General features: G+C 35.1%; 1 protein-coding gene and 1 non-coding gene across 2 annotated transcripts; one reads left to right on the top strand and one right to left on the bottom strand.

Annotated features, from left to right (window-relative positions):
• Positions 1–9225: 9225 nt before the first annotated feature.
• Positions 9226–13262, bottom strand: LOC110690519. Its single transcript, XM_021867372.1, has 3 exons — positions 13182–13262; positions 10679–11438; positions 9226–10356 (listed from the first exon to the last, which is right to left on the bottom strand). Exons 2-3 carry the CDS (start codon positions 11294–11296, stop codon positions 10144–10146), a joined length of 831 nt encoding a protein of 276 aa, XP_021723064.1. The 5' UTR covers positions 11297–11438; positions 13182–13262; the 3' UTR covers positions 9226–10143.
• TRNAS-GCU lies at positions 12748–12829 on the top strand. Its single transcript has one exon. It is a non-coding gene; the product is annotated as a tRNA-Ser (tRNA).
• Positions 13263–14549: the final 1287 nt, after the last annotated feature.

Below are 14549 nucleotides of genomic sequence, written 5' to 3'. Positions count from 1 at the left end.
TCCAATTTCTTGATGGCAAATGATTACAAGAGGGGAACAGTAGACAAGACCTTGTTCATAAGAACCAGGGGGAAACACTTGATTTTAGTACAAATTTATGTTGATGATATTTTATTTGGTGCTACTAATCAGGTTTTATGTGATGAATTTGCTAATCTTATGCAGAGTGAATTTGAAATGAGCATGATGGGAGAACTAGGATTCTTCCTAGGGCTGCAGATTAAGCAAATGGATGATGGAATAATGATCCATCAACAAAAGTACTTAAAAGAGTTGCTGAAAAAATTCGGCATGGAGAACAGCAAAGCTTATGATACACCTGTTCCCCCATCTACAAAATTAGATGCTGATCTTAAGGGAAAAGATGTTGAAGCTTCTCTTTATAGAGGAATGATAGGTTCTCTACTTTACCTAACAGCTAGTAGACCTGACATTGTGTTTTCTGTTGGTTTGTGTGCTAGGTTTCAAAGCAATCCAAAGGAATCTCACTTGAAGGCTGTTAGAAGGATACTTAGGTATCTTGTAGGAACAGCAAATCTGGGATTGTGGTACCCCAAAGGCAGTACCATTGATCTTATTGGATACACAGATGCAGATTATGCTGGTTTCTTAGTTGATAGAAAGAGCACATCAGGTATGGCACACTTTCTTGGCTCTTGTCTAATTTCATGGGGTTCTAAAAAAGCAAAATTCAGTGGCCCTATCCACAGCAGAGTCTGAATATATAGCTGCAGCTTCATGCTGTTCCCAACTACTGTGGATAAGGAACCAGCTGAAAGATTTTGGTGTTATTTATAAAAGTGTTCCTATTTTTTGTGATAACACTAGTGCAATCAATATTTCAAAGAATCCTGTGCAACACTCCAAGACAAAACACATTGAAATAAGACACCATTTTTTAAGAGACAATGTGGAAAAAGGATTGGTGGAGATGTTGTTTTGTAAAAGTGAAGATCAAATTGCTGATATCTTCACAAAGCCTTTGTGTAGAGAGTCTTTTTGTAGGTTAAGAGTCCTTTTAGGTCTAGTTAGATTTTAGGTATTGGCTTCAATTACTTCCTTCAATGATTGGTTAGAATGGTATTCTCTTGTATAGTGTGTGTACATACTTATGTTGATATCTTTCAAGTGTTGTGTAGATGGTTCAAAATCTCAAAAGGATTGAGAATCATTGTTGTAAGAAACAGGTGAAATCAGGCTGAATTGCCAGAAACAGCGTGACATGGTTCTATACAGGTACCAGCAAAGGAAAACAGCAGACCAGCTCTGATATGTCATCCGATAATATCTTTTATTTTCGGAAGATTACTATAAGATATTTCCTTTTGGAAGGAATTTATCTTATTTCAGTTATTTAATCCCATATAAAAGGCAAACATATCATATGCCTTATTTATAGTTGGTTGAGATAATTATGGTAAAAGATAATTACCAAATTTTTGATTTCAATTTAAAAATATCCTTTACAGTTGCTTTTTATTGGCTCAACTAACTCTTTTCTTTCCTTCTTCTCTCTTTGTGCTTCATTGTTAAAAATATACACTAACCCTTTGTGCAGATCATCAATCATCATCACTCGAAATTCTCTTTCTCTCTCTCGTATGCTTTAAATTCATCATTGTTCATTCGGTTACTGTTCACTCAAGGAACCAGCTCAGTCTCAGGGGGAACATCAGAAGGAAGCTCAAATGTCCTTAAGCCCGAAGTTGGAGGAAATTCGGAAAAGTCAGAGTGAAGAGGATGAAATAGAGATTGTTGGTTACAATGAGGAGACACTCATTGTTAAGACCATGGTACGAAGTAGAGTAACTCAATCTTCATTAAAGAAGTTCACTGAGAAGGTGTAGGAGGAACAGTCCATTAATTCTCTTCCGGAAACCAAGAGAAAAAGGGTACCAGCAAGAACCTTTCACACCACAAAAGGGTGGAGGTCTTTGCTTGATTGATGTGATGCTAGTCTTGTACTCGTTATGCAACAAGGAGAACTTTATGAATAAGTGCGGATCTCTCATGATTTATAAAAAAAAAAAAAAAAAAAATAGAGGAACCAGCAGGTCAGGAAGTGGTTTTGAAACAGATTGGGGAATCACAAGAATATGCTTAGTAATATAATGATTTTGGTTTAAGCATAGCATGGTGACAAGGATGAAGAGGAATCAGATGATAATACAGAAGATGTTGCAAAGTTCGAGGAGGAGGAAGGGAACGAGAATGATGATGAGGAGTGATGCTGTTTCTGTTCTTGTTTCCTCACCCTCATGTTTATTCTAAAATAACTGATTTTGTTGGTCTGTCTACTTCTCTCCATTCCATGAACTTTCTTTTTGGATGGATTTGGGCTTCTTTGGTTGAACTTTGTTGGCTTGTATGAACTACTAACTCTGCTATGGTATGAACTGTTTGACTAATCTCTTTTTGCAGCATAATGCTTGAATGGTGGTTGATGCCATTGTATGGATAAGCACATTAACTTGTGCACATTGCTTTTACTTGTGGATACTTTTTAATGATGCCAAAAGGGGGAAGTAGTTTGAAGTTGAAGCCTAAGGTTTAGCTAGTTTAGATTGAGTCAGTTTGAGGTTTAGCTAGTTTAGATTGAGTCAGTTTGAGTCTTTTTATTTCGTATTTTCTATTTTCTGTTTAGGGGACCAGTTAGCCTAACTGACTTGTTCCAAAGAGTTTTGAGTCCTTGAAGTTTTTGACGGTTTTCTTTTTGAGCATGTCCACAGGTTCAAGAACTTCAAGAGTTTGCCATCATCAAAAAGGGGGAATTTGTTGAGTCCCTTAGGTTTTGATTGATAGTTTTGAATGATGACAAACAGCTAAGGGAAACAGGTCTTTGAAAGTGTTCAATACAGTTGGGGGAACCAACTAAAATAGAACACTGTTTTCCTAGATAAGTTATTGATTATATGAGTTATCTATTGAACTAACTCATCTATATACAGGAAACAGTTAGATGATAAATGTGCTATGTACTGGTGGGGAACCAGTATGAACCGTTTCCTTGACTGCTATGCGGAAAAGCAGTCACATACTCTTTATTGTGCATTAACCATGTTACATGTGCAGTAGTTGAGTTGATTCCAAGACTTGGAGCATAGAAGCCTTTCGAAGATATTTCGAAGAAAGATTGTTTGCTCATAATAGAAGTATTCAAGGAAGATTCAAGTCTTGAAGATTACATGAAGAAAAGACGATTTATGCTTTAATATGTTATCTAGGTTTTCATGTAATATGCTCCGTAGTATGCTTGCATGTTTGGGTTATATAAGTGCTTAAAAGTATATTGAAGTATGATATGAAATCTGGTACAAAGTTGGAACAGGTTTCATAACATGTTTCAATTCAGGGAACCAGGTCGGGAAACCAGGTTCACTGTACGAAATATTCGAGCTGCCGTTTTGGAAAAAGATTTTACAAAAAGATTTTTTCGAAAAGATTATTTTGAAAATATTTTGTGCAGCTGGAAATAAGATGAAATATTCTTGGTTACCTAAAAACTAGGAGTATTTATCTTAATTGATTCTATCTTTGGTGATTAAATCAAATAAGATAAATACTTTCCTAAAATTACAATATATCTTATTCTCTAAGATTGTGTGATTTAAGGAAACTAGGTTTTAGGAATCTAAGCTTATATAAACTCATCTTATTTCACATATTTCGTGTGCCTCTCCAGAAATTAAAAAGAGCAATTATTTGAGAGCATATACTTAAGCACTAATCCCATTCATCAAGTCATATACAAGAGCATTCTAGTACAAAAACATTTTCTCTTAATTAGCTTCGTAGAAGTGAGATCAAAGGAGAGTTCTTGATTCTTGTATTGAGTCTTTAACAAAGGGGTTAAAGGCTGGGTGAGTGTTTGTGATTTCAAACACATTGGGCTTACGAGTGTAAGTCGAGAGCACACTCGGAGTAGAGTGTGGGGTAGACTGGTTCCCGGAGTAGGGAAACAGTAGAGTGTTCTTTGTCTTTGTTTTTCGGAGTAGATTAATAAAGGACTTAGGATAGGAGGACGTAGGCCTGAGTTGGCTGAACCTCGTTAAATTTGTTGTGTTCTTTATTGCTTTGTTTTATTCCGCTGCATAAGGGAACCAGCACAACTGGTTCCTTACACATAATCCGAAAAGAAGCAAAAATCGCTAACGATTACTTAACACTCAATTCACCCCCCCCCCCCCTCTTGAGTGCCCATTGAACCTTCAAAACAGATATTGCACAAGTTGCATTTAATTTAAGAACTAGTAGGTTAGCAAAACAACTACATGAACAACGGGTAAAGGAAGGAAGAATCTGGACCAAAGGAACCACCTGTTAGGTATGTGCTTGGAGGAGGTGGAGATAAGGACAAACCAATGAAATTAGTACTTTGGAACAGTACAATGCAGGCTAGGGAAAATCAAATTTTGCATCAGCAATTAAGTGATATGCAGATTGACCCTGACATGACAATGGCTGAAATAGAATTAGAAAAAGAGATGTATAGGGAATCTTGTAGAGGAAAAGGTAGAGGAAGTAGAGGGAGAGGAAGAGGGGAGACAGGGAGAGGGGGGGAGGGAGAGGTAGAGGGGGAAGAGGGAGGGGTAAAAGTACTGGGTACACTTTTCAGCAGTGGTTGGGTATGGACAATCCTGGGGTTGAAAATCAAACTCAAACCCAAATGCCTGCTGCAGATCACATCCCCAACACTGAATTACACACACCCCCAGTTCATGTGGTGAGGAGGAGCCCAAGAAAACAAGGAAAGAAAGCCCTAACCCCTGTTCCAGAAAATGCTAACCAATCATTAGTAGCTGAAATTCAACCCAATGATCCTGCACACCTAACCCAACCCCCTCTTCCCAATGACCATGCTGAAATTCAAACACAAGAAAACCCCATTGTACCTTCTGTGATTCCTACTCCATTCAACCCTACACCTGAAATAGGGGAGCAAGGAAAGACATCAGGGTCAACTAGGTCTTCCCAAGTTTCACTATTATTAAGAGGAAGATTCCTCTTACAACAGCTAGGAGGAAAGGGATAGTAATAGAGAATTCAGTCAGTGAGGGGAGCAACAGTCTTAGTCAAGGGGTTTGGAGTATAAGGAGAAGGGAGGTCACTGTCAGTTTAGGTGATGACACCCTGATAGGGTTTGAAGATGATGATGAAGATGATTACATCCCTGATGATGATGAGGGAGTGATGATGGATGATGATGATGATGAGAGTGTTGATGATGAGGATGATGAAGAAGAGATGGATGGGCCTGTTGCAATACATGACAACTTTGATCCTTTCACTGATGAGGTGTTTGATGATGGCAAAGATGGTGACAATTATTTCATCCACTTATATAGGAATGGTGAGCTTTACAAAGATGCAGAATTTGGCAAGATTGTCCTTAAACCTTGGCTGTTATTTACTAATAAGCAATTCAACATGTGAGGGATGTGGTGAGGGATTATTGTATTCAAAATGGCTTTTCAGTCATAGTTGAGAGGGCAACAAATAGCAGGTACACTGTCAAGTGTAGTGCAACGGGGTGTGATTGGAGACTACATTCATCTAAGTTACCTGATGGAATTACATGGGCAATTATGTCCATAAAAAATGATGAACACACTTGTTCTGGGTTAGATGTGAATAATCCAATGGTGAACTGTGCATGGGCTACAAGGGTACTGATGGAAGATGTGAGGGCCAACAATGATATATCAGCAAAGTCCCTAAACGCTATACTTTTCCAGAGGTATGGTGTTCAAATGGCCTAGAGTACACTTTATAGGGTGAGAACACATGCTTTAAATGAGATTCATGGGTCTCATGATGAAAGCTATGCCTTACTTCCCAAATACCGTGAGATGATAAAGAGCACAAACCAAGGATCTGCTGCTCACTGTGCATGGGTTGAGCTAGCAGAACAGCCTGAGAAGCCACTAGTGTTCAAAAGCATTTTTGTTGCATTCAAAGGTGTCACAGATGGTTTGAAAGGATGTAGGGGGTTGATAGGTTTTGATGGTGCACACCTCAAGGGGAATCATGGAGGTGTTCTGCTTTCAGCTGTAGCCTTGGATGGGAACAATGAGTTGTTCCCATTTGCTTGTGTTAAATTTGGAAACAATATGAAATGGGCCTGGGCAACCCGAATAAGGAGGAGGAGAGTTTGGTCCACAAACAAGGCTTTGGAGGTTCCATACTAAAACCAATTGGCAATAGTAGGAGGTACTCCTCTACCTTATAAAGTGAAATCATCTCTCCTCTTTTCTCCAATGTGGGACACTCATAAGTGGGTTACAATGGGTTTCAACACTCCCCCTCACTTATGAGTGTCCTCAGAACTTCAGAGCTAATTGGATAAGGCCAGATCAATAATCCTCTTAGAGGCTGGACATCCTGTCGAGGTAAATCCTTATCCAGTAGCGATTAAATACCCAGTTTAGAAGAGACCCACAGCCTGGGCTCTGATACCATGTTAAATTTGGAAACAATATGAAATGGGCCTAGGCAACCCGAATAAGAAGGAGGAGAGTTTGGTCCACAAACAAGGCTTTGGAGCTTCCATACTAAAACCAATTGGCAATAGTAGGATGTACTCCTCTACCTTATAAAGTGAAATCATCTCTCCTCTTTTCTCCAATGTGGGACACTCATAAGTGGGTTACAATGGATTTCAATAACTTGGGCAATTACGAGTAAATTTATCTTCACTAATTTTAAAAAACCTTCTTTAGCCATTTCCTAATTTTGTGCACACCTAGGCTGTAATTAATAAGAAAAGAAAGGAGTATTTTAGTTGTTTAGCCACATCTAAAAGCTAAAAGCCCTTAAAAAAAAGTCCATTGTCAAACAAGCACTATGCAAGGGTTGAAAGATATGGTCAATTTAGATGGTTCAAGATTCGAACAGCAAGATATTATACATTGGATTATATAATATAGAGTAAAACGAGTATAATCGGAGTTGAACTTGGACTCCAGCCATTCTTGTAACATATTTTCAGTGTTTATTATTATTATTATTATTATTATTATTATTATTATTATTATTATTATTATTATTATTATTTTTTAATAGGATAAATTGAATAAATGAATTATAAGTCTATTTTGTAGAAGGTGAGTAAAAAAATAATAATTGTATTGTTTAGAAGAGTAAAACAGTGAAAAGTTTGAATTGTATTGTGTAGATAGGCTTTATTTAATTTAGATGTAACATAAGGTTTTTTTTTTTTTTTTTTTTTAAAAAAAAAATTATTTTTTATTTAAATATATAATAAGCTATACATACCCGTTCACCTCATTCTGTGGTTGCATGTATTTTTATAAATAAAACTTTAAATGGAAAAATAAATTATATTGTGGCATTAACTTTAAAGCAAAATAAATTTGATCGATATTGCAAAAGATAAGTAAAAATGTGTTGACAAATATGAAAATCAAAACAGATTTCTACTCCATTATATTAACAAGCAACACTCACATTGTATTTATGAGTTTGAGTTGGTATACATCTAACAACAATTTAAATTATAAATAGAATACACAAACCTTAAGGTTATTGACCATTAATGCAAATCGTTACAACATCAAAATATTAATTGACATCCCCTTTTCTTCAAACCGATCTCATAAGGAAGGGCGATAAAAATTAGAAATTCAAATTTTGATTGTAAATATGACTTATTTAAAATGAGTACAAATATATCGCAGACAATTGAATACATTTGTTTATTTGTTTATTTGTTCATGTGAAAAGCTCAATTGACTTAAAAATATTTAGAAATGATTTTTTTTTTTTTTTGAAAAACTTTTATAAAAACCATTAAACTTAAATCTCATAAGATATGCAATACAACTATTGTTTTCTCTATCAATTTATATTGAGTTATCAGAAGTATGTATACAGTTGTGATTTTCATTAGGAAAAAAAAAAGCAAACATATTTTCCACCAAAATAAATAAAAATTCTAACATATATAGTTATGTTCTAAGTTTGATTTGAATTAGCACACTAGTCACTACTTTACCCGAAATGGAAAAATGTTGGTACGGCTCTATTTAGGTGTTTATATGCCTTAATCTACTTCAATCAATAGCTAGGTACAAGTTGCATAAGTGAACATCACCTTTCACCTCCTTGCAAGATGAGGAAAAATGCATGTGACGAAAAAAAAAAGGCCAACTTGACTAAACAAAAGCAAGACATCATAAGAGCAACACAATACAATTCTAATATTGTTAACCAAACCTTATGGCTACCTTATACTAGTACAAACACAAGGTGATGGAATGAATAGTTGAAGCATCTACTCCTTTTGAAAAGAATACTACATATAGGTAATTTTTCGACTTTTGATAACAAAGATTGAATTTCACCAAGCTCATTTCAGATATATTTTTCTGATTTGCCATGGATTTGCCATGGATTCATCCTAAAATCAGTTTTCTCCTTCATATATATTTATTTATTTTTTTTTAAAAAAAAACCAACACCAAATCACCAATGCCATTTGAGGTGGTCCATTGTAAGTATTGCATTTTCAAAAATACAAGCCAGCTTGCAAAAAATAGAACCGTCCAGAAAGCAATAAGTGGCCTTGGTTTAAACCCTTCTACGCCCTCAATTGGGGCCTTTTTATTGAAAGTACACTTGCAAACGCGTAAAGTACCCTAAAACCTCTTATAATTCTTCCATTTTACCTCTTAAATCATCATAATATAAATTCTCATCCTCAAGAATAATATAGAATATTACGCAGAAAAAGTAAATAGAAAACGACCAAAACAATAATATAGGATAAGTGTGCAGCCGACCAAGCAACCAAATTAATGTTTTATTTTTTTAATAATTATAATTATTCGTTTTGAGAGATTAGTTACTTACCGACTTCAGCCACATTAATTATGTGGCGAATAGTACAGTGCTAATTGTGATCTTATCTAATTATGTTGACATTTGTCTTATTTGGACATGAATTTATTCCAAATATAAAATCAATGGATTCGATAGGTAAGATGCTAAATTTGCTAATGAGTTATTTGAGTGTTATTAATTCTAAATTTGATTGTTAGTTTAAAATTAGAAATTTTCTAATGTAAGAAAAATTAGCTTAGATTAAGGCATTGATACGTAACTCAAGAGAAAGGGCAAAATGTTCAGCCTTTACCTCCAGTGGCGAATCCAGGATTTCCAATCAGGAGGAGCACACTAATACGTAGTTGTTTATGAAAATTAAAATTGAAATTAAAACCATACTTTATTTTAGAGATTCATATTGAAAAATTCCCACAAAAATGATTAGCAAATCAATAAAACGAGTGATTTTGTTGATGCAATGCAATGTTTTAGTATATTGTTTTGCTCCTTATAAATTGACAATGTAATTTTGGACAAGTATACATTTGATCGATAATTTATTTTAAAAAACAATTACTAAGATATAGTATACTTATAAAAAATAACTAAGATAAAAATTAAAAAAAAAAAAAAAAAAAATAAAATAAAAAAAAAAAAAAAATTGCATAATGGTATGAAGTATCAAATTAACTACTGTATTATAAAATATAGGAGAGTGGCCAATGGGGTTTGAACCCATGACCTTGTTACAACAACAAAATCTTAGAATGTTTTCCTTCTACCACTGAGACACAGACTATCATCTATCATAACATTCAGCTTTAAAAGATTTATACGGAAATTCTGGGGATCCGTTGATTTATACCCCTTGTTACAACGTGGATCCGCCATTGTTTACCTCAGCATAATATTACACACTCTCATAGTCTCATACCTTCTGATTTTGAAATTATAGACTTGATTCATCAAAAGTTCGCTTTTTTCGCTTTGACAATAATAAGTCAAATCTAGTTTGAGGTGACCCGGGAAATGTAAAACTAAGTCATGGCATTAACATTACATGGATCATACAATGGACAACCCTGTCCTGTTTTTTGAAGCAGAAATTATTATCCTACACTTGCTCATTAGAATTGTCCTAACCTTACACTGAACAAAGTTAGTACATTTTTCCAAGGATTGCTTGATTGGCTGATCAACAAGACCTTTGTAAATCACAATCTATAAAGGGGAAAATGGGAAAAGGGAGGTTGAATACACAACATTGAAGTTAAGACAAATGCATGAAAGATTGTAAAATCAGTCAGACTTCTTATCTGAAGGCTGAGGCGTGTGTGCAGCAGTCCGGCGCTTATCCTCTCGTATCTTCATTTGGATCTCGTCTCTTTCACTGAAGTACCTCTCAAATGCCCGTGGAAGGAAACGTGGGATCAAGAAGCACAAGAGGTTGATGGAGAAGTACACTAGGTTAGAAACTGCTAAGCTCCTCCCAAACCAAAACCACGCAACATCCTAAGCAGCATACAATGCAGAAAACAATATATATTAGCCTCAGAACTTGAAGAGCAAACTGGATGTAAAGTAATGTATAGTATAAAGCACTCATCAAATAGAACATAAATAGTCTTAGGACAATCAGTATAAATTTGTTGAATCACCGTCTTATTGTTTAGTAAACCTGGATACTATAAGGCCTCTCCATCTGATCAAGCAATTTGTTAGTGGTGGACGTAAAACAAAGTACAAATATGCTTCATCAGGAACAGAATCATTCAACATAGAAAATAGCGCTAGATGAAGAAAGAATACATCATAAAGAACTCATAGAAGTTACCTTGGAAGGAGCATCGACTTGCAAGGTCTTAGTAATCCAAACATCCTTCATCCAATCTAGTATAACAAAGATCCTCCGAACTGTGTACAACAAGGGAACCAATGCTCTCACTGGAGGGGAAAACAAAGAAAGCCCGCTTATTATGTTCTCGGTGAGTATTTGGAATGAGAGCAAGAACAAATGAGGAGTAGCTGACCTCAGCGCATGATCGTCTCCCCTTGCAAACCCTCCTAAGACATATGCAAGGGGTAAGAATAACCCAATTGTGGTCCCCAAAACTACATAAAGCCGAAAAAGACTACTTCCCTGAAATATCTCCGTTGAGTGAGATCGGATATTGCTATAAGAAGGGAAGGCGAAGCGTGAGAGGGCAATGATGTATGCAGAGGCAAAGGCAGGGAAGATAAGGTCAAGGAGTGGGACTAGTCCACTGATAGAGAAGACCATAATGAAGGCTACTAGTTGGAGCTCTATGACGCGTAATGAACCCATCATTCCAGTAGTGACAGTTTGTTGTTCATTATTTGATAGAAAGGGATTGGTTTCGGGATTTGAGGATGGCATCGAAACTTTATCTGGTCCACTCCCAGGAGCCACAGCTAAGGCTACACCAGACATTGTTTTGATGATGTATTCTGTATTTTCTTTTTTCTTTTTTTTGGTGGAAGTTAAAAAGCTCTGGGTTAAATAAGGAAACTAAGGTGGTGATTTTAGAAAGACAAACCAAGTTTAGCAGACTTGTTCCTGATGCTTTCAGAAGCTGTAAAGATAAAAAAAAAAAATCTAAAATCAAATAAAAGGACCAGAAGCAGTAGGATTAGTCACAACCAGCAGACAAGTAATTGCCATTGTAAAACAAACAAGCCAACAACTGTATTATGTAATCAATGTATTAAGCAAACAGGATGAAAAAAACATGTAAATACCAGTATACAACTGACTACCAAATCTATAGCTCCAAATAGTAAAATCAGCAAGGATAGAATTAAGCTACTAGTTAGTTATTGTGTGCAACTTTCTTTATGAACTATATAAATTTTAGAGCAGCCATAATGATATGCATTTTTTTTTTTTTTAATTTTTTACTAATTTCCCGGCCTCTTGCCTTGCTGTGAACAACATAATTGAATTGGTAGAAGTTTTTCATACAAGTACTAGCTCACACCAGGGCATTGCACCTACTGGTGCAATCCTTGGCATATATGAACTGTTTATACTTCATACATGCTCCATTTCCACTATTTTTTTTAAAGGTAGCTATGGACTCTCTGTTAAATAGGAATGTTGACCTGTTGTGTGTATATGACAGGACTAATAAGTTAACAGTACAGAATGACAAAACGTCATACACATTACTACTAATCGTTAACAAATTAAGTGTTATGCTGGACATCATTTAGTTAATAAATACAAACATCAGTGTTTATCTACTACTTCTATATGAGCAGAATGCCAGCTACAGCCTAGTAGAGAGGCATGATGCCCCACGTATTGCTGTGAGCTATTAATATATTCCGTAAGTAATAGTTATGCATTTCATAACAAATACTAATAGTTTAGACATGAATTGGCTGATAAACGAAGACTAACGATAAAACTCAAACTAATGCGATCAATTAACATATAACATTAAATACCAAGCTTATCAAGCCAAAATTTCCTCTATGAAATATACATACAACTGAAATTATACATGACCACAGACACATAAAAATTTTACCCAACAACTATTACAAAAAAAAAAAAAAAAAAAATTGCAAGTACAAGTTATCCCACAAGAAATAATAGTATAATACAATACAACTAAATAATTAAATACGTAGTATGTGCGCCGAATAGCACCGCCAAATAATTTTTATTTTTTTTACAAAAATACACTTGTATTTATCTTGACACCCTCAAAGGCTCTTAACTATCAAGTCCATACTAGTATACTACTCACTTTGAAAATTATCACACAAGTATTCATAAAATAAAAATAATTACCAAAAAAAAAAAAGAAGTTATATTGAATGCAATAAATAATTAAATTAATGAATTACTTCGTATTAGATTAAGAGAACAAATGAGTCGCATTGGCCGAGTGGTTAAGGCGTGTGCCTGCTAAGTATATGGGGTTTCCCCGCGAGAGTTCGAATCTCTCAGGCGACGATTTTTTTCCCTTTTTCATTAAATGGCAATTTTAACAAGTTTCAATAAGAATTCCGAAAACATAACTGCACGAAGAAAGCTGACCGGCTTTGCCTACGGCAAAAGATGGAGAGTTTGTGTACGATAAACTATAAATTCATTCGAATTCTCCCACAATTATACTCCTTATTGCTCATTCGATAACATAAAGAAAGCCGGATAAACTAGCTCCAAAGTATTTACTTCGTATATAGCTAGAAGGAGCAAAAAAATTGAAGTTCAAATCAAAAGACATTGACCAAATTTAATAAAGAGACATAACATAGTTATACTAACACAAAAGGAAAGATAATGAGAGTGAGATTGAACTTACTAGTAGAGTAAAAAGATGATGCAGAATACTGCCTATTTCCCAAATGCAATCCAACGTGCGTGCAGTGAGAATGAGGGAGTCGAGAGAGAAAATTAATGGAAAAGTTGGATTTACGCATCACAACATTTCTACGTGTAAGTCTTTTGCAGCAATAGAACTGTGCTTATAATCCACGTGGCATCCCAATATTTTGCTTTTGGAATATACTTTATTTTATTTGGCAAGCTTAATTGATGAGAAGGTGTATACATCATATTCTCTCTATCCCTATTTTTTTGCCTCATTTGATTGTGCGCGGTCTTCAAAATGCGTATTAAAACGTTTATATCTTTATTTTTATAAATATAAAAATATAAAAACATGATATTAATAAAATATACAATTAGACGAATCTAACAAGACCACTCATGACTATATTATCTTTTATAGATTAACGGTAAATTATGATTAAAGTTTTTAAAGTTTGACTCAAAAAGTGACAATGGAGCAAAAATAAAGGGACGGAGAGAGTATTAATTAGGCTGAAGTACTCTAAAATAAAGATGCACTCATTTATAAAAGCTAGAACGACCCTCAAAATGAACCTGATCAAGAAGGGCTCTACATAGAGCATAAGGCTCTTTCATAATCCAGATAAAGTGTCCAGACCAAGGTGGCACAAATCTGAATTTCAAGGGGTTGGAATCAATGCAAAGCCGTGTTTCTAGTACACTTACAAAGATTGAGGTTCCAGACCCAAAGAGTTCAAATTATACATGTTATTTTCCTTTAATTTATTTTTTTAATTTTTTTGTAAGGGCAACATGTTATTTTCCTTGTATACAGTGTGTTATTAACTTATTATTGTTACCATTGAAAATGTACTATTTTCTTTAGTTTTGGTTTTTACACAAATTTTTGTATGCGGCTGGCCACATGGTGCGGCAGGGGTTAATTATATGGTGTTACTGGGTTTGTCAAGTTTTACTTGTAGGTGTTACTTGTATTATGGGGTTACTTGTATGGGTATTACTGGTTTTGACCCCTGCCACACCATGTGGCCAGCCACACTGAAAAAGCTCTGTGGTTTTTAAGTTATGATTGTATGTGTATAAATATTATTCTCATGGTTTTTTTTAAAAAAAATCATAATAATGACATGATTGTTATTCCAGCATGTGCTGGATTTTTTTTAAAAAAAATTGGATCACAAACTATTCATAACGGGCAGATATTATGTCCGTTACAAATATCGGATTTTTAGCAACGGACACACGTTTTGCCTGTTACGAATAACTACTTATTTGTAACGGGCATGCGCCCATTACAGATAACTTGGCCGCTGCCCGTTACGAATAGATGGTTATGTAACATCTTTACTTGCTCCTA

Source organism: Chenopodium quinoa, unplaced genomic scaffold (assembly GCF_001683475.1).
Source record: "Chenopodium quinoa cultivar QQ74 unplaced genomic scaffold, ASM168347v1, whole genome shotgun sequence".
Lineage (NCBI taxonomy): Eukaryota > Viridiplantae > Streptophyta > Magnoliopsida > Caryophyllales > Amaranthaceae > Chenopodium > Chenopodium quinoa.
The sequence above is the reverse complement of the archived record's forward strand: the minus strand, read 5'-3'. Positions and strand labels throughout refer to the sequence as shown.